Consider the following 17,121-nt stretch of genomic DNA (forward strand, 5'->3'; position numbering starts at 1 on the left):
ACAAAAAATCAAAACAAAGTAGAGAGAAAATGTTAGATTTTCATTCATCACCATGTACACTCATCATCCTCATTAATTTTCACTCACTCAAAACATCAACATCATCCCAATAGCATAAAAATAAAAATAAAAGCAACATCTACCACCACCCAGCATCCCGTGATGCATCTCAGGTGCACTCCACGGCACAACCACCATGCATAGTTACGACAATTATGTGTCTTTGTTCTGTCTCAGAACCCCACGTGCAAACTTGGTCACCACTAACATCACGCAAATTCGAGTCATCTCTCCCTACATGTATGCCTCTGTAGGCACTGTCGGTGAATCCATTTCTTCTCCACTGGTTGGTGAGCAAGGTGGTCCGCCAGGAAACTTCCTTTGATAGCCTTTTATGTAACATATTGGATATCGTATTCAGATAACAACATCTGTCATCGAGCGATTCTTCCCGTGAGAGCTGGTTTCTCAAATATTTACTTCAAGGGATCCATTCTTTCTATTAACCACATGGTGTGAGTTAACATGTATTGTCTCAGGCGTTTGGCGTCCCATGCAAGTACACAACAAGTTTTTCGAGTAGTAAATGTCGGGTCTCACAGTCAATGAACTTCTTGCTTAGGTGGTATATGGTGTGCTCTTTTCTACCTGTTTCGTCATGTTGACTCAATACACAACCCATAGCTCCATTAAACATTGTTAAGTATATAATATGTGGTCTTCCTTTAACGGGTGGCATCAATATCGATGGTTCTTGTAGGTATTGCTTTATCTTTTCAAAGGTTGCTTGGAAGTCTTTATTCCACTCGATTGCTTGATCCTTTATGAGTAACTTGAATATAGGTTCACAGGTGGTTGTGAGGTGCGATATAAACATTGCACATCTATACATAGACATTAATGATATAAACATTGTCAAGGTGCATTAACACTTATTTAAAAATAACTGTATACATGGACATTTACAATATAGCACTGTATAATAGGAAATTATATTTGTTAAACTAATATTGGTAGTATTTTTTTACAATATTTATGATTTTGCAGCATTTTTACACTACGCCAAAACCAATGTTTGATAGCGCTTATTTTGGCTTTTAATAGCGCTTTTAACTGCTATTAAAGCTCCGGCTATTATAAGATAGACATATTTAATAGCGCTTAAAAACGCTATTAAAAGTCGTTCTGGAGGGCAAAATATTGCTGATATAATTGTTTTTTCAAAATGGATTTTTGAAATTGGAGAGGGAAAGGTCGGTGAATCAAATGACGGTGTTGTTGAAATAGATATTCTGTTGGAGATATTAATCACATCTTTTGATAATCCTATTGTTGCAATAGTGGACAGTACATACCTAAACTTTTTGGAAAACTACAAGTTATATGATTATCTAAAATGTCGCGGAATCTTAGCATCAACAATAGAAATAGTTGACCAAATCAATGATTACATTCTACAACTAATGCTAGGTATTGTTGATGATGAACACTTTATTTTAAATTTGTTATTTATTTATTTATTAATTTGTAGACATATTAACTTAATTTTTTTATTCCATTAGGAGAGAATAAGGATCATTTCAGTTATAATTCCATTGATAGATCAGAAATACATGACAACATCATTGTTGATATTCTAAGTCCGGACTTTTTAAGCTCTCTTAGAAGCTCGGAATTACCTAACCATCATATCAAATTGAAAGTAGGGACACCCATAATGCTAATAAGAAACATTGACCAATCTCAAAGTTTGTGTAACGGAACAAGGTTAGTTGTAACAAAGATGGTGAATCACATTCTTGAGGCACGGGATATGGGTGGTAAAGGGCATGGCAACATTATATACATTCCAAGAATGGATATGCCACCCTCTGATTCAACTTGGCCTTTCAAGTTGAACATAAGATAATATTCAATAATTGTTTCATATGCAATGACAATAAACAAATCACAAGGTCAATCTTTGGATTGGGTTGTACTATACTTACCAGAGATGTATTTAGTCATGGACACATCTATGTTGCTTTTTCAAGAGTAACTAGCAAAAAATGAATCAAAATATTGATACATGATGAAGGTCACAGTGTCAAATATACAACTAATAATGTTGTATACAAACAAGTATTCAATAATGTGTAATTGGTTTGTATTAATCATTTTCTATTTCTGGAAATCTTTACACTATTGGTTTCCAAGTATCAGATGAACTTCAAAATTGACTGAATTTTAACCCTCGTTTTGTTGAATATGACTATACCTATAAGGAGAATATGTTTGAGATCATTCTTTTCATGGCTCCACTATATGTTGCATTTTTGGTATTTAATAAACAGTTTGTGGAAGCAACAATGTTGACCAACAACTATTTTATATTGTGTACTTACATTTATAATTGCTTTCTATTTCCAAATATTACTTTATTCTGCATTTTTCATGATTCCTTAATTCTTAATTTAAAATGGTTTTACACCACCGTTGCCAAATATAACAATAACATAATATTCATAATACATTCAAAGGTCTAACCTCATGTTCATACTACTTAATATTGCACAGGAAATCTTGAAACCCTTTTTACATAGCCATTGCTACTAAAATAACATTACAACATTCACAAAATCATATTCAAAATCAAACTGGAACAAAATCATTAAACGAAACCCCTAATTACTTTCTAAAACATCAACATGACCCACCAAAAGAGATGACTTCAACGCATATTCTCATCCGACAACAGATCGGTTCTCCACATACACTAACAGTTTGGTGGTTGGAGGATATCGAAGGCAAAAATTCAATACATCACCTCTCTTAAGCCTTTTGTTTTCTGCAAATTCATTCCATCCTTGTGCAAGAATTTTTTTCCAACTTACGATCCCTTTCTTTTAGCTCACACTGATAAGAAACTCCAGTGTCGGTATCCAAAAGCTTAATCCAGCTTTGTGGTTCACACAAACACTTCCTTATCACTTCCCTGAGTATTTGCCGCACATATTCACAATTTCATCAAATTCTAGATGATTCAAACTATTAATGATCACGTTGTTTCTATACTATACAACTTATTAAAAATCATGGTACAAACTATTAATAATCATGCTATTTCTATACTAAAAAAATTACCAGTACATTTCTCCTCATGACCTTCCCACAATTAACTATTCGCTCCCACATACACTCTTCAGTTTCAAATTCAGACGATTCATCACTCCCATCTTCATGTAAATTGTTATATGCATCACTGCATTCACTATACAATCAAGAAATGCAACTTTAGCTAACAACCATTCCATATGCTTTCCCTAACATCATCAGAATTATGGTTTACCTTACACTATCGCTTGATATTAATATAGTAGCAGGAACTGGTGAGGCATCCTTTTTCCCTTTATGTCCTTCTGAAGCTACATCATTTCATTCTTCCTTTCCCGATTCTTGCTTCTCAACTTCAACTATTTTACCCTCATAACTAATCATGTTCCTTCAGCTACACCACTTTTAGGTACAAATATTTCCCCTCTTTTTTATCCATTTTGACCTCTTCCTCGCATCGTGTTCTCTTCTTACCCTTCTTCAACCTCCGAGACTCTTCCAACTCGAGATAATCAAGTTCCATCTAAAGTTGTCTCCAAGCCGCATCCTTCTCTTGCTGCTCGGAACTTGATCTGCAAGAATGAAACAACATGCAAAACCATTGGCAAAGCAACATGTGAAATGGAGAAAATGATTTGCGGATGGATGAGTGTAATAACGGTCTGCGATAATTATTTTTAACTCTTTTACTCTTTTAAAATACCTTAAATACACTTTTTTTTATAAAAATTATAACTCTTTTACATAATTGCATTTTACTAAATATGCCTTGCATCCATTTTTTTAACAAATTTTGTTTTTTTTTCTTAATATGATTATTTACATAATTCTTTTTGAATTATCTCAAATATTTTAATATTATTATTAAATTCCTTTACAAATTTTTCATTTTCATTTTTTTTCATGTTATTATTTTTGTTCTATACGTTCAACTTTTTTTTTCTCAATATTAATGCAACCATTTTTTGTATGAAAATGTAATATAAGGCGACTTTGTATTTTTTTTTTCCATATTGACTTTTATACATTTATATTTACTATATTTTTACTATGATAAAGATTATTCCTTTTTTTCTTCTTTTAATAAATGTTTTTTTATTATTTTTTTAAAAATAATTTATTTGGCCTTTATTCATTTTTTTTCTACTGCAAATCAAGATCCAGATCCAATAAAATTCAAAAAGTTGATTTTCTCTCTCCTCTCTCTAATCCGAAGATTGCCCCTCTCAAATCATTCAAAATCCATTTCTCTTCTCTCCAACGGCTACTTCAAACTTCCCTTCTCTCTCTTCTTTCTCTCTTCACTCTCTTCTCTCTATCCCCAACCATGAAGCACTTCATGCTTCCAAGAAACCCTATGGCGAGGGACGCAGCAGAGCTTCCATCTTCATCAAGCCCCAGCAGCTCCGCCAAAACCAGACCCTCTTCTCGCAAACACAAACCGTCCAAAGAAAACGATCCTCCTTCAGATCACAACATCATCGTCCCGTATTCCCCCTCGCACGCCAAATTGAAGAGTCCGTTACCACCAAGACCTCCTCCTTCCAATCCTCTCAAACGTAAACTCGCTCTCGACACCGTCGCCGGCGATAATCCACTCCCGGCAACTACCGATTCCGGCGTTAAGGTTGTTCCTATTCATTTAGCGTTTCAGATCTTGTTGATTTATTATCTGGTTTGTAATTGTGAATCTGTTTGTGTTGTGTAGGTTATTGTGAGGATGAGGCCGTTGCGTAACGATAAGGACGAAGGAGATCCTATAGTTCAGAAGATTTCTGGTGATTCGTTATCCATTAATGGACGTACTTTCACGTTTGATTCTGTTGCTGATGTTGAAGCTACTCAGGTGTGGTTTGTGTTTGTGTTTGTGCTGAAACTGTTTTTGAATTGGTTCATTTCTACTGTGATTGATTAGTGAGTGAATTTTCTGATTCGTTTTTCAGCTTGATATTTTTGAGCATGTTGGAGTTCCTCTGGTGGAGAATTGTTTGGCTGGTTTCAATAGTTCTGTCTTTGCTTATGGACAGGTTTCCTTTTTCTCACTATTAACATTTAGTTGCTTATTTTGCTTCATTTCCCATTGTGCTGTGCTGGTTAGATATTAACATTTAGTTGCTTATTTTGTTGCGTTTCTCATAATGTGCTCCTGTTAGATATTAACATTTAGTTGCTTATTTTGCTGCGTTTCTCATAATGTGTTCCTGTTAGATTTGATGTTTTATATACCCTATTTGAAATTGTTAGACGGGGAGTGGGAAGACATATACTATGTGGGGTCCTGCCAATTCTTTGGCTGAAGCAAAAGAGCAACAAGGACTTACACCCCGTGTTTTTGAAAGACTGTTTGCGCGCATAAAAGAAGTAAGAGTTCGGTTCTATTCCTAATTAAATTATATGAAGATCTTGTGTTTTGGGTTGTTTACAGTTTTATTTACTTCACAGGAGCAAACAAAGCATTCTGATCAACAGCTCAATTATCAGTGCAACTGCTCTTTTCTTGAGGTTGATTGATTAACTATTTCTTTCAATGTTCCTAACCTTAACTTTGTCATTTTAATCCGCATAATAACACAATGTTTTTGGCAGATATACAATGAACAAATCACAGATCTGTTGGATCCAAGTCAAAGGAACCTTCAGGTAGTAGAACCTAACCATTACAGGTTTTATTTATTGTTTATCATGTTTCACTGCTTTATACTGAAACTGATTTGTTATCCTTTATCCAGATTAGAGAAGATGTCAAATCAGGTGTGTATGTTGAGAATCTTACAGAGAATCAGGTGTCTACGATGGAGGATGTTACTCAGCTTTTATTGAAGGTGTGATTCATCACATGTCTTCGCAGGCATTGTATTAATACAAATATTATCACTATATAACTTAGAGCATTTTTCGAACTTGTCTTAGCATGCTCTTCTGTAGCATACAAGTTTTCATACTCTAAAACTCAAGTAAATCGGTGGATATGCTTATTGATTGCCAAAAAAATTGTATTTTTGTGTTACGCAGACCCACTTATATGAATGCAAATGATTTTAAAATTAAGTTGTCACTGTGCTTGTGTTATTTATTCATTCACTTGTTTTACTAGAATCCTCCCGTCATTATGCAGGGATTATCAAACAGGAGAGTAGGCGCAACCAGTATAAATTCTGAAAGTTCTCGCTCACATACTGTTTTTACTTGTGTTGTTGAGTCTCGATGCAAGGTGGTACATTCTTCCCTTATTGCATGCAGATTATGTCGATTTATTGAATTTTTGTATCATCAGGGAACTCTTGATCTCATATTATAGAGGAAATCTGTTAGAAAATCTAACCATTCCAAATTTTTGTTTATCTCTGTACCTGTGTCCTTGAGTACTTGTAATTGAGAAATTTTACTCAGCCTATAGTTGAGCTTTGAATTAACATGTTTAGTATTGTTTTTGGTATCTGAAACGAATTGTAACGTAAATTTATATTTTCAGAGTATAGCAGATGGTGTGAGCAGATTTAAAACAAGTAGAATAAATCTTGTTGATCTGGCTGGGTCAGAACGACAAAAATCAACAGGTGCTGCCGGAGAGCGTTTGAAGGAGGCTGGCAATATTAATAGATCACTTTCGCAGCTTGGGTATGGCTTATCTTATATGTGTATTACATTACATTCAGAGTTGTTAATAATTACAAAAAGTGATTTGGTGATGTGAATTGGTCTCGTATCATAATTTTCTAGAAAAAGGATAAGTGGATGAAGCTTTAGCCAGAAACACAGAAAAGCTTAATAACATATGTTTTAATCTTCAATGGAGATTTATAAACCACCACAAGACCCTGAAATAAGCCTAATAACATGTCATCCTGAAGCAGAAGAATTAATGATAACAAGGACAGTTCAAAGCTGATTGTTACAGTATAGGAACTTTCATTTTTAGTTTGAAACTAAAATAGTAACAATGGATTTTAAAAGAGGAAAATATGGAAAAGTTACCAAACTATATTATGGAAGAGATGCGGGTGATTTTTGTAATCAATGATTTCTATTGGAACTAGTTCTTACCGAGGTTAAATTGAACTATAGGAATTTGATAAACATTCTTGCGGAAGTCTCTCAAACAGGAAAGCAGCGGCACATACCATACAGAGATTCCAGGTTGACATTTTTGTTGCAGGAGTCTCTTGGAGGAAATGCTAAATTAGCAATGGTTTGTGCTATTTCACCGGCACAGAGGTAGCACTTAAACCACCGGTCATTTGAAATGTTTTCCCTAGTAATCTATTTGTATTATGATTTTTTACATGACTTGGTATTGCAGCTGTAGGAGTGAGACTTTCAGTACATTGAGATTTGCACAATGTGCCAAAGCCATCAAGAACAAGGCAGTGGTTAATGAAGTTATGCAGGATAATGTGAACCACTTGAGGCAAGTGATTCGACAACTAAGGGTATATTCTCTTCCAGAATCCTGTGTCATGCATTGATTTAGTCATTCTTTGAAAATTGAAGTTCATTTGAATAACTCAAGTGTAAAAAATCAACAGGATGAACTACATCGGATTAAAGAAAATGGTTATAATCCAATGGACCCAAGTGGAGGTCATTCAGCAGCTTGGGTCCGAAAAAGCTTGAACATATTACAGTCTAGTCTTAATAGACCACCACCATTATGTCGTGTTGATGAAGATGGTGACGAGGAGATGGAGATTGATGAGGAAGATGTTGAAGACCATGATGAAGTTTTCTGCAATGCTAATGTCAATTGTAATTTTGTATCAGAAAATGACAGCAAAATGAACACTGATGATCCAGATTTGGCCCAGCCAAGTGAGGAAAATAATTGTGGTGTCTCTGGCAGTAAACTTATCAATGAAGAATCATCCTGTCCTGTGGGTGAAACTGACATTGAAAATTTCACTAGTATTTCAGCCCCAGATCCGCCTAGTGATTCTCCCAATGCCATAGTGAATTGTGTCTCACCTGGTGGCCTTAGCATAGTTAAGTGTGAAATATCTCCAAACCTAAAATCCCCAACTCCTAGTGTTTCTCCTAGAATCAGCACCAGCAGGAAAAGTCTTAGGACATCATCAGGGGTGTCTCCTTCTGAGAACGATGTTCATGTTGAAAGGGAATTGGGCATAGAAACTGGCAATCCGAAAAGCTCGTCTACTGCCTTTTCTAGTCAGGCCGGTCCAAGTTTCTTTACAAAAACGGAAAATTTAGCCGCAAGCATTCGCCATGGTCTTGAAATTATAGATAGTCATCGAAGTGCAGCTTTGAGGCAGTCATCATATAGGTTTTCATTACGACCAAGAGAATCTAGACCAACTTTCCCAGTTGACAAAGTTGACGTCGGCGTGCAGACCTTTCTTGATGACAATGTTGAAGAAGGTTCTATGTTCACCTGTAGTAATTGTAAAAACAGAGCACAACTTGAGGTCAATGAGATTGACAATAGCTCGAACCTGCAGTTGGTACCTGTCAATGAAACTGACAATAGCTCGAACCTACAGTTGGTCCCTGTTAATTGCTCTGAGTCTGCTGATAAGCATAAGAAGCAAGTTCTCAAAGTAAGTGCAAGAGCGCAGATGCATTTTTCAATACAACTTATTCTTTATATAGTAATTATAACTAGAATTCCACATTCTTGCATTATAGGCAGTGGAGAAGGTCTTGGCAGGATCGATAAGGAGAGAAATGGCACTCGAGGAGTTTTGTGCAAAGCAGACTAATGAGATAATGCAGCTTAATCGCTTGGTAGATTCCCTTTGTCATCTACTGGCAACCATCTCAGTGTTTTCTTTCTGTCACTCTGTGTGACTGTTTCCCCCATGCTATTTGTAGGTACAACAATACAAGAATGAGAGGGAATGCAATGCCATAATTGCGCAGACAAGTGATGAAAAAATTCTTCGCCTTGAGAGCCTTATGGATGGTGTCTTACTCACCGAGGAGTTCATGGATGAAAAGCTGGTAGCCCTTAACCATGAACACAAGGTAGAAATATGTTCTTTTAAGGTTTCCCATTTATGACTTGATAGATGCGCTTATCAGTTCATTTTAATTAACAGATTTTAAAAGAGAAGTACGAGAATCATCCAGAAGTTTTGAAGATGGATATAGAATTAAAAAGATTACAAGATGAACTACAAGAGTATCAAAATTTCTACAAATTGGGAGAGAGGGAAGTATTGATGGAAGAGTTACAAAGTTTAAGAAGCCAGCTTCAATTTTATATTGATTCGTCATCCACAGCAAGGAAGCAGTATCCAGTACTGCAACTGACATGTTCACCTGAACCCAGTTTTTCTGCAACAACTCTCACCCCCATTCCAGAGTCAATAGTGGAGAGGGATGAGACAGGCGAAACTCTAGCATCAATCAGAGACAGTTTTGAAGTAAAACTCGAACAAGAAAGAATTAAATGGACTGAAGCAGAAAGCAGGTGGATTTCTCTTTCTGAAGAACTGAGAGCCGATCTTGAAGCTAACAGGTCGTTGGCTGAAAAGACGAAACACGAATTAGATGCTGAGAGGGAGTATAATAAGGAACTTCAGGAAGCCATGCATATGGCTATAGAAGGACATGCACGGCTTTTAGAACAGTATGCAGATTTGGAAGAGAATCATGTCCAATTGCTTGCAAGGCATAGAAGGATCCAGGAAGGAATTGACGATGTCAAGAAAGCTGCCTCCAGAGCTGGGGTAAGAGGTGCAGAGTCCAAGTTTATAAATGCCCTTGCTGCAGAAATTTCAGCATTAAAAGCTGAAAGAGAAAAAGAAAGGCGAATGTTAAGGGACGAAAATAGAGGGCTCCAGGCTCAATTGAAGGATACTGCAGAAGCAGTGCAAGCTGCAGGTGAACTGCTTTTCAGGCTTAAAGAAGCCGAAGAATCTGTTATTAGTGCACAGGTTAGTAAGGAATCAATTTTACTTCCATTTTGTATTATTGTCAACCTAAACTAGTGTCATAAATTATATTATGTTCACCTGCTATTATTAGGCACACTGTCTTTGATGCTTTCCCAATACTGGCTCCTTCCACTCAACCTTCATACTTTTTTTTATCTACTTCGCCAGCACATTGTTATTTTCTTCTATCATATATGTTTGTTGTCTTCTCGGTGATACATTTCTGCTGGTAGTGGTGACTTTTTTTGAAAGAGCCGAGTCATTTGAGCTTGACTTTTACATGTCATTTGCAGAAACGGGCTATGGGTGCAGAGCAGGAAGCTGCAAAGGCCTACAAACAAATTGATAAGTTGAAGAAGAAACATGAGAATGAGATTGTCTCACTTAATGAGCTTGTTGCAGAAGCACGTTTGCTGCAGAAGGGACCAGTATCTCCGATTTATGATGATGTTGTCATGCCCAATTATGACGATGAATCAAAGGAGCCACACTGTGTCAATGATTGTGAGCTTGCAAAATTGGCAGAACCATCCTGGTCCTCCAGTTATGACAGATGCAACATATAAATCATCATTCTTTGTCATTTTGTACTTTGTTTATATATTAAGAAATGTTGTATTCTTTCGTTCTTACTCTTTGTGAGAGCATAAATGTCCCCCCATATGCGAGACCATATTTTTATTAAAATTACTGAAAAGCCCAATCTGAGTCGGGCGATGATTACAGAGTGGATACAGTCTTGTAGTATGTCTTAAAATCAACAAGATCCTCAAGTTTGTAATGATTACAGAGTGGATGCGGTCTTGTATGTCTTTGAAAAATCATCAAGATCCTCAAGTGTGTAATGGCTATTATGAATAAATTTTTGGCACTCTTTCGGCATACTCAATTTAAATATAGTTGACTTTTGCAGCCCTGGAGCATCTTTAGCCCTTGGACATAAATCAGTAATTTATATTCATACTATTGAAAAAAATCTTAGGTGCAAAGAATTTGTTGATAGATCTTAGTAACCTAGGTGTCATTTAGCTTGAGAGAGCTAAAGACTTTTCCACAATGGCATAGTAAACTTTTAATGACCTGTGGCAGCTGTCAGGTAATTTTATTTTATTATTTTTTTAGACCCACTTTTGTTTTATTAACGATATCAACTAAGTGTGTTTAGTTTGGCGGATGACAAAATTGATTTAGAAAGAATTAAATTGGGTAAAATTGATATTAATAATTGAATACGGTTTTTAAAACATTGATCAAATTTATAATAAGACTAGATGAGATATCTTCTCAGGTTTTTATTTTTTATTTTTCATTCGATGAATCTTTGATTATACTTACAAATAGAAATATATTGTTTTATTAATTATTCACCAAATTATATATTATTAACTATTTTACCAAAGTCTTCTTGAATTCACGATCTTAACCATCTGCTCATATTAATAAAAAATGTGATGATTGGTTGAATTCAAGTGTGTTAACCAAAGAATAGGGAAGGCTGGGAACGAAAGATTTGATACTCTTCAATATATGGCCTTGTTATTTCAAATTTTTTGTAGTTGTTATGGTCCCAAAATCACACAAATGATCATAGATGGAACCTAAGTGAGAGACACTGAGCTGTTCAACTAGTTACACCATAAAGACATCAAATTCTGTCTTTTGGGCAATTAAAGTTTTTACCATAACATTACTTAAAATTCACAGTTAAAATAGTCGGAATTTGTTATGAATGTTAAAAACTGAATTTAAGTGTTTTTGATTAATCTCTCTTAAAACTTTTAAGTCTAAAAGTGGTTTTTCCACAACTTTATTGTTTAACTCACCAAGTGAATGTGGATATCCAGACACAAACAATTTTATATTCATCTCTTACAAATAAAATCAATTTTATAAAATCAAAATCATTCAAAATCAAATTTTACTAAACAAAGACTACAACTACAACTACACTATCCATTTCTCACAAATTAGATCCTAACATAGCCTTAAAACTAGAACTTCGGGAGGCCATGTCACACATACTTGTGTTGTTGTAAGGCCCGGATCATCAAGGAAGCTGCAGAGTTCTCAGCATCCTTCACTCGAGATTTTTCTTCTCCAGACATTTGGAGCCTAGCGGCTGGAGTAGCTATCTGAACAGCACTGATAAATTTCTTATCTTGAGGAGTACCTTCATCTTTTTCAATGCTGTAAAACATTATAGAGAAGCAAGAAATCAGTTTTACAAGCTCGACACAAGAAAATCTACTTGACAAATTAACAATAACAAGGAAGATCAATTAGATAGTAGAAAATATAACTCTTCAAAAACAGTAATTGTTGAGTTTCTCTTTGCAGATGTATCAAACTAATAGCCCAAAAGAGGGCAGAAGTGCAACTGAATCACACTTTCAGCCACAGACAAGGACGTAGAGAACCAAACAACCAGGAATCAAGTAGGATTACACCTAACAAAGGCATTAAACATATTGTTAAGGAGAATCTCCTCAATATAGCAATGAAGGTAAAGAGTAGTTGATTTTATATAGCTTAGAAATACATTGATTCCGATTAGGTTGATTGATGCTTAAGTTCTGCATCTGAGTTGTATGTCACAAGCAGGTTTCTTCTATGTCTAGACCTTGTGACTAGTTATATTAAATCAGGAATATAAATGAATGTTTTTCTTTCAAAATGCCATTGCAAATTACACAGGTAGGTTAGCAGTGTTTACCTGTATACTGGTTTGGGCCACTTTTTCATCCCACAAATTGCATACAATTTCTGCTTGGCAGCTTCAATTTCAAAGCTGCCATCAATGTCCACACAACAGTCAGGCATCATGGTAGGGGCAGGCAGTAAGCCTTCTAGTTTATGCAAAGCAGCCTTGGCAGCATCAAGCCTAGCAACGTCCTTTTGATCCGAGGAAGCGGATGCAACCAGCTCCCCGTCTACATAGACACTGGCAGTGCTTTTGCCATCACTCCGGTGCTGTTGTATGTCAACTGTTTTCCCATTTTTTTGGCAGATCTCGAAAAGCATCGTCACAGGTTGCGGTTTATGTTCCAGATCATCCAGCGTCACTATCGGCTCCAAAAGACCTCTTATTATCTGCCAACAAAATTTCACTGAGATAACTGAAACTTTTCTTGCCAAAACTTCACATAATTATAAAATGACACTAAATCATTCCTATTAGCATGTTCATACCAAATTGCAAACTAATTAACCAATAAACAAATAGAGAAAGCTTAGAAAATAACTATACCACCCATAATTTCTTAAGATCGAAATCAACGTCAACATAAACAGCAGCAGCAACCGACTCAACAATATCAGCAAGAATCTTTGGAGCTTTAACCGATCCACCATACTTAACAACAACACAATCATCCTCGCCCTCAACCGCTTCAACAAACTCGTTAATAATATCAACAATAGAAAGCGTGTTGTGACGGACATAACGGTGTAGACCGTTACGCACGGCAGCGCGAGCGAGTTTCTCGGTGCTAACATTAGCGGCACGGAGGAGGGAGAGTGTACCAGGATCAACGGAGGAGTAAGCGAGGAAGAGGTGGTTGCTGATCGCGAGACCTAGAACGGCGTCGCCGACGAACTCGAGACGTTCGTATGAAACTGATTCTGGATATGACGTATGGGTTAGGGCTTGTTCTAGAAGCTTCTTGGTTTGAAAAGTGTAACCGATTATTTTCTCCACTGCAGAAACTGAAGCTTCCATCTTCATGATTCACGAATTGGAATATGCAGAAACGAAAGTGAAAACGCTACACTGAAGCTGTTTTAATCTGCATGTGAATAAATGTGTGAGGTGTAGAGTGACCAAGTTATCTATCATATAAGAAAATTTGATCTTCTACCAATTACTTTTTTGCCCTTTTTACAAATACTCAACACTAACATTATCCACGTGGATAGCTTCTTCTTTCTTTACTCAAACTAAACTTCCTTCTATCACATTTCTTTCTCAACTTTTCATCTCTCTCATTTCACCTTATGTTGTCTCTCTTTTTTGTCTTTCTTCTACTTCTCTCTCTTTCTTCCAACTCTCTCTCTTTTTCTCTTTATACTTCTTCTCTGTCTTTATTGTCTAATATCATCTCTTGGATTTTGGATTTACAGGTTAATACAAGCACAAATAATGGAGAAGAATAACAACCTTCTTGGACTCTATTATAACTTTTTTTACCTTTGAATGGAGGTAACCATCTCTACTTTGGATCTCTTCTATTATGTTTATGAATATTTGATTTAACGATTTTGATTTTGTAAAAATATGCTTTCACTTGCTACAACACCATCTTTCTCTTCTCTTTCTTCATCACTTCATCTTTGTTTCTTTGAACAAAGCCTTAGCAGTCAAATTTTTGAAACCCTGAACTGGTTTTCCACTTCAAAATGACTAGACCATTTGAGTTCGTGAAGGATTTAAATGATACTAAAGAACTGTGAAGTATAGCTGTAAGAATCCATTACAAATGGAGTGTTGTTTCTAAGAATAAGGAATATTTTGAGAAGACAGTGGTTAAACAAGTAAGCCTTTTTACAACATTTTGTCACTGATGATTTTTGTTTTAACATTTTCAGTTTATTTACCATATTTAGTTTTTATATTAACATTTTCCTTGATGATTACAGGTCTTAGGTTTTAGAAATTTTGGTTTAATGTTTTTTGTGCTAAATATGGTTGTTAATATGTAATTTCTACTCTTCTTCACAGTAGTGTTATTTTTCCAGTTTTATATTTGGTACAGTGAAACAAACTTTACACTTGATATTACTTCATTAAGTTCTATTTTTTAAATTCAAATATGAAAATGTAATTATTGAAAACTTATTTGTGGATTTATAGTTCTGTTTATTTATTTGTGTCCATAAGCCATTACATTTGACTCTAAAAACTACCATCTTTTTATTGTTAAAATATATTCAAAAAAAATTTAACAGTTGACGATTTGGTTTTTCTTAAATGTGATTTAAAAATTTACATTTATGTAATTTAATTTTTTTGTCATAATCAATACTACTATAAGTCCCTTCACTTTTATGGAAAGGAAAATTGAGATATAAACAAACCAAAAATATATATCAATTTTAAATTTCAAAATCATTTTTTTCCACCTCTTTTACTCTATTTTTTTATTTCAATAAATTTCATATCTCTCTTTTTATGAGAATTTATGAATCCTCTTCTTTTTTTTTTTGCTTTTTTTTTTTATCAATTTTAAGTTATTGAGTTTCCTTTCATATTGTAAATTTTCTCCGTTTGTTTCTTTTGCAATTCTATATGTCAATTTTTAGACTTACTTTTCAATGTGCAAAGTATTGTCATCTCCATTTTTCAAGGTAAATATAATGATGAAATATACTCTTTTTATTACTGTAGTAGTCATCACACATGCCAATATGCCATTATTTATTACATGTTTCAAGACTGCTATTTTACAGAGTGACTGCTAAATGTCGCATCACTGCTTTTTGAATAGAGCACCAGTATTTTCTATGAACTTTTTAATAACTTCTTATAAGTTTAAAATTTAAAAGATTTGTTTTAATATTAAATTATATAAAGGTAATACTTACTAGATTTGTTTTAAGATATACTTTTATACTAATAGAAATTATGATATTTTGTATTAATGTATCTATTTAATTTTTTATTATTCACTATCATAATAGTCATTTTAATGATTTTGGTAATAAACAGTTTTAATGCTAAAGTTTTTTTTTTTTGTGATAACATAGACTTAGCCAACAAAAGTAAATAATTTTATTTGGTTCAAAACACATTCCAATGCAAGAAAATGTAATAATTTTAAAAATAAATATTGAAAATATATTACTTTATTACTACACCAATAAACATAAATAATTGATGTTAAATTTTTAACAAATCTTAAAAGTGATATCCTATTGCATACAAATTGTTGTAATTGTTTTTGTTTATTGTCTATAGGGGTCACGGAACATTAGTCTCACCATTTTACGTGAGTCAAAATAGAGCTATTTTTTTTAATGTTTGACATTTATTTTTATTATTAAATTGTTTTATGTTTATTATTATTAATACTGAGATATTTATCAAGTAGAGGTGGAGTCAATGTTATAATATTTATAATAATTACCATTCAATGTTCAATATTGTTACAGACTGCTTATTATTATATAATTTATTACATAATGTTGAAGTTTAAAAATTAATGTTGTTATATTATAATAATTATCAAATTAATGTATATCAAGACAAACATTTCTCAATTTTTTTCTAAACTGCCACTTAAATGTAAACAAATGTTTATACTATGTACTGAATAAAAAAAATAATGTGCTTAATATGAATTTTTGAGGGTAAAATTAAAACAAAAATAAGTGATTCTAAAATATATTTTATTTTTTATTATATGAAGTGTGTAAACATTTTTTTCTTGAACTAAGAACCTGCAAGTTAATTTATATGGGTATAATATTGTGTCTTTTTTTAAGAAACTAGACTTGACAGGGCTATTTAATTGTAGCATGGCAAAGCTATTTACTTGTACCGGTGATATTGCTATGTCTTGTCATATTATTGTGTTGAAAATTTATATGAATATTATATACTTATTATTTATTATCCAACGGAGAAAAAAAGTTATATATTTCCTTGAGCAAAATCATACATTTTAATGTAATTTAATCCTGTTTATTTTTTTACTTAATGGTATCGGTATTTGATTTTGTTACATAAAAAAACATATAAAAACATATAAAATATTCGATGTTGTTTATGTTATATTCATGTAGTATCATCGTACAAATATTTTAAAATAGAACTTTCAGAGAAGTAATGTTTATTGTCTCTGTTTTCATTTTTTGAAATATCTTACTTTAACTTTTCTTGACTTGTGTTGAATAAAGCCTTTTTATATACATATACACATGCACACTATATTTTCTGAAACAGTATAAGTGCACAATTTAATAATATATTAATTAACACAAACTTCTTGATTCGACAGCGTCATCATAGCCTTTCTCTTCACCTTTTTGAAGTACTGCATAATGCATAGCTTAACCTTCTATCGTATACCACTTTTCTCACAACTCTCAAATTACACGGATCCCTACAAACAACTAATATTGTTTTGTCTTAACTTTA

General features: G+C 33.9%; 3 protein-coding genes across 3 annotated transcripts; 2 read left to right on the forward strand and 1 right to left on the reverse strand.

The window, feature by feature from the left end:
- The first annotated feature begins 747 nt into the window (after positions 1–747).
- On the forward strand, positions 748–1,909 carry LOC131658129 (uncharacterized). The gene is made up of 4 exons (XM_058927460.1): positions 748–760; positions 844–920; positions 1,146–1,470; positions 1,563–1,909. Exons 1-4 carry the CDS (start codon positions 748–750, stop codon positions 1,907–1,909), a joined length of 762 nt encoding a protein of 253 aa, XP_058783443.1.
- Positions 1,910–4,279: 2,370 nt separating this feature from the next.
- Positions 4,280–10,857, forward strand: LOC131661557 (kinesin-like protein KIN-12B). The gene is made up of 16 exons (XM_058931138.1): positions 4,280–4,720; positions 4,802–4,939; positions 5,037–5,120; positions 5,338–5,454; positions 5,536–5,595; positions 5,680–5,733; positions 5,823–5,915; positions 6,209–6,304; positions 6,566–6,711; positions 7,159–7,308; positions 7,394–7,523; positions 7,620–8,645; positions 8,734–8,832; positions 8,920–9,072; positions 9,147–9,986; positions 10,280–10,857. Exons 1-16 carry the CDS (start codon positions 4,421–4,423, stop codon positions 10,550–10,552), a joined length of 3,759 nt encoding a protein of 1,252 aa, XP_058787121.1. The 5' UTR covers positions 4,280–4,420; the 3' UTR covers positions 10,553–10,857.
- A 762-nt stretch (positions 10,858–11,619) lies between these two features.
- LOC131655838 (ribonuclease 3-like protein 2) lies at positions 11,620–13,781 on the reverse strand. Its single transcript, XM_058925645.1, has 3 exons — positions 13,234–13,781; positions 12,700–13,076; positions 11,620–12,173 (listed from the first exon to the last, which is right to left on the reverse strand). Exons 1-3 carry the CDS (start codon positions 13,708–13,710, stop codon positions 11,999–12,001), a joined length of 1,029 nt encoding a protein of 342 aa, XP_058781628.1. The 5' UTR covers positions 13,711–13,781; the 3' UTR covers positions 11,620–11,998.
- Between the last annotated feature and the right edge of the window lie 3,340 nt (positions 13,782–17,121).

The sequence above is a fragment of the Vicia villosa genome, linkage group LG3, assembly GCF_029867415.1.
Source record: "Vicia villosa cultivar HV-30 ecotype Madison, WI linkage group LG3, Vvil1.0, whole genome shotgun sequence".
NCBI lineage: Eukaryota > Viridiplantae > Streptophyta > Magnoliopsida > Fabales > Fabaceae > Vicia > Vicia villosa.

Bases quoted from the DNA above. Each gene is read 5' to 3' on its own strand.
- LOC131655838 (XM_058925645.1), bottom strand. From the start codon at position 13,710: ATGAAGATGGAAGCTTCAGTTTCTGCAGTGGAGAAAATAATCGGTTAC. The intron at 13,077-13,233 runs GTATAGTTATTT...TTTTGTTGGCAG, and splicing joins ATCTTAAGAAATTATGGGTG to ATAATAAGAGGTCTTTTGGA. The intron at 12,174-12,699 runs GTAAACACTGCT...AATGTTTTACAG, and splicing joins TGGCCCAAACCAGTATACAG to CATTGAAAAAGATGAAGGTA.
- LOC131658129 (XM_058927460.1), top strand. The intron at 921-1,145 runs GTGCATTAACAC...ATTATAAGATAG, and splicing joins ATGATATAAACATTGTCAAG to ACATATTTAATAGCGCTTAA. The intron at 1,471-1,562 runs GTATTGTTGATG...TTATTCCATTAG, and splicing joins CATTCTACAACTAATGCTAG to GAGAGAATAAGGATCATTTC.
- LOC131661557 (XM_058931138.1), top strand. From the start codon at position 4,421: ATGAAGCACTTCATGCTTCCAAGAAACCCTATGGCGAGGGACGCAGCA. The intron at 7,524-7,619 runs GTATATTCTCTT...AAAAATCAACAG, and splicing joins AAGTGATTCGACAACTAAGG to GATGAACTACATCGGATTAA. The intron at 8,646-8,733 runs GTAAGTGCAAGA...CTTGCATTATAG, and splicing joins ATAAGAAGCAAGTTCTCAAA to GCAGTGGAGAAGGTCTTGGC.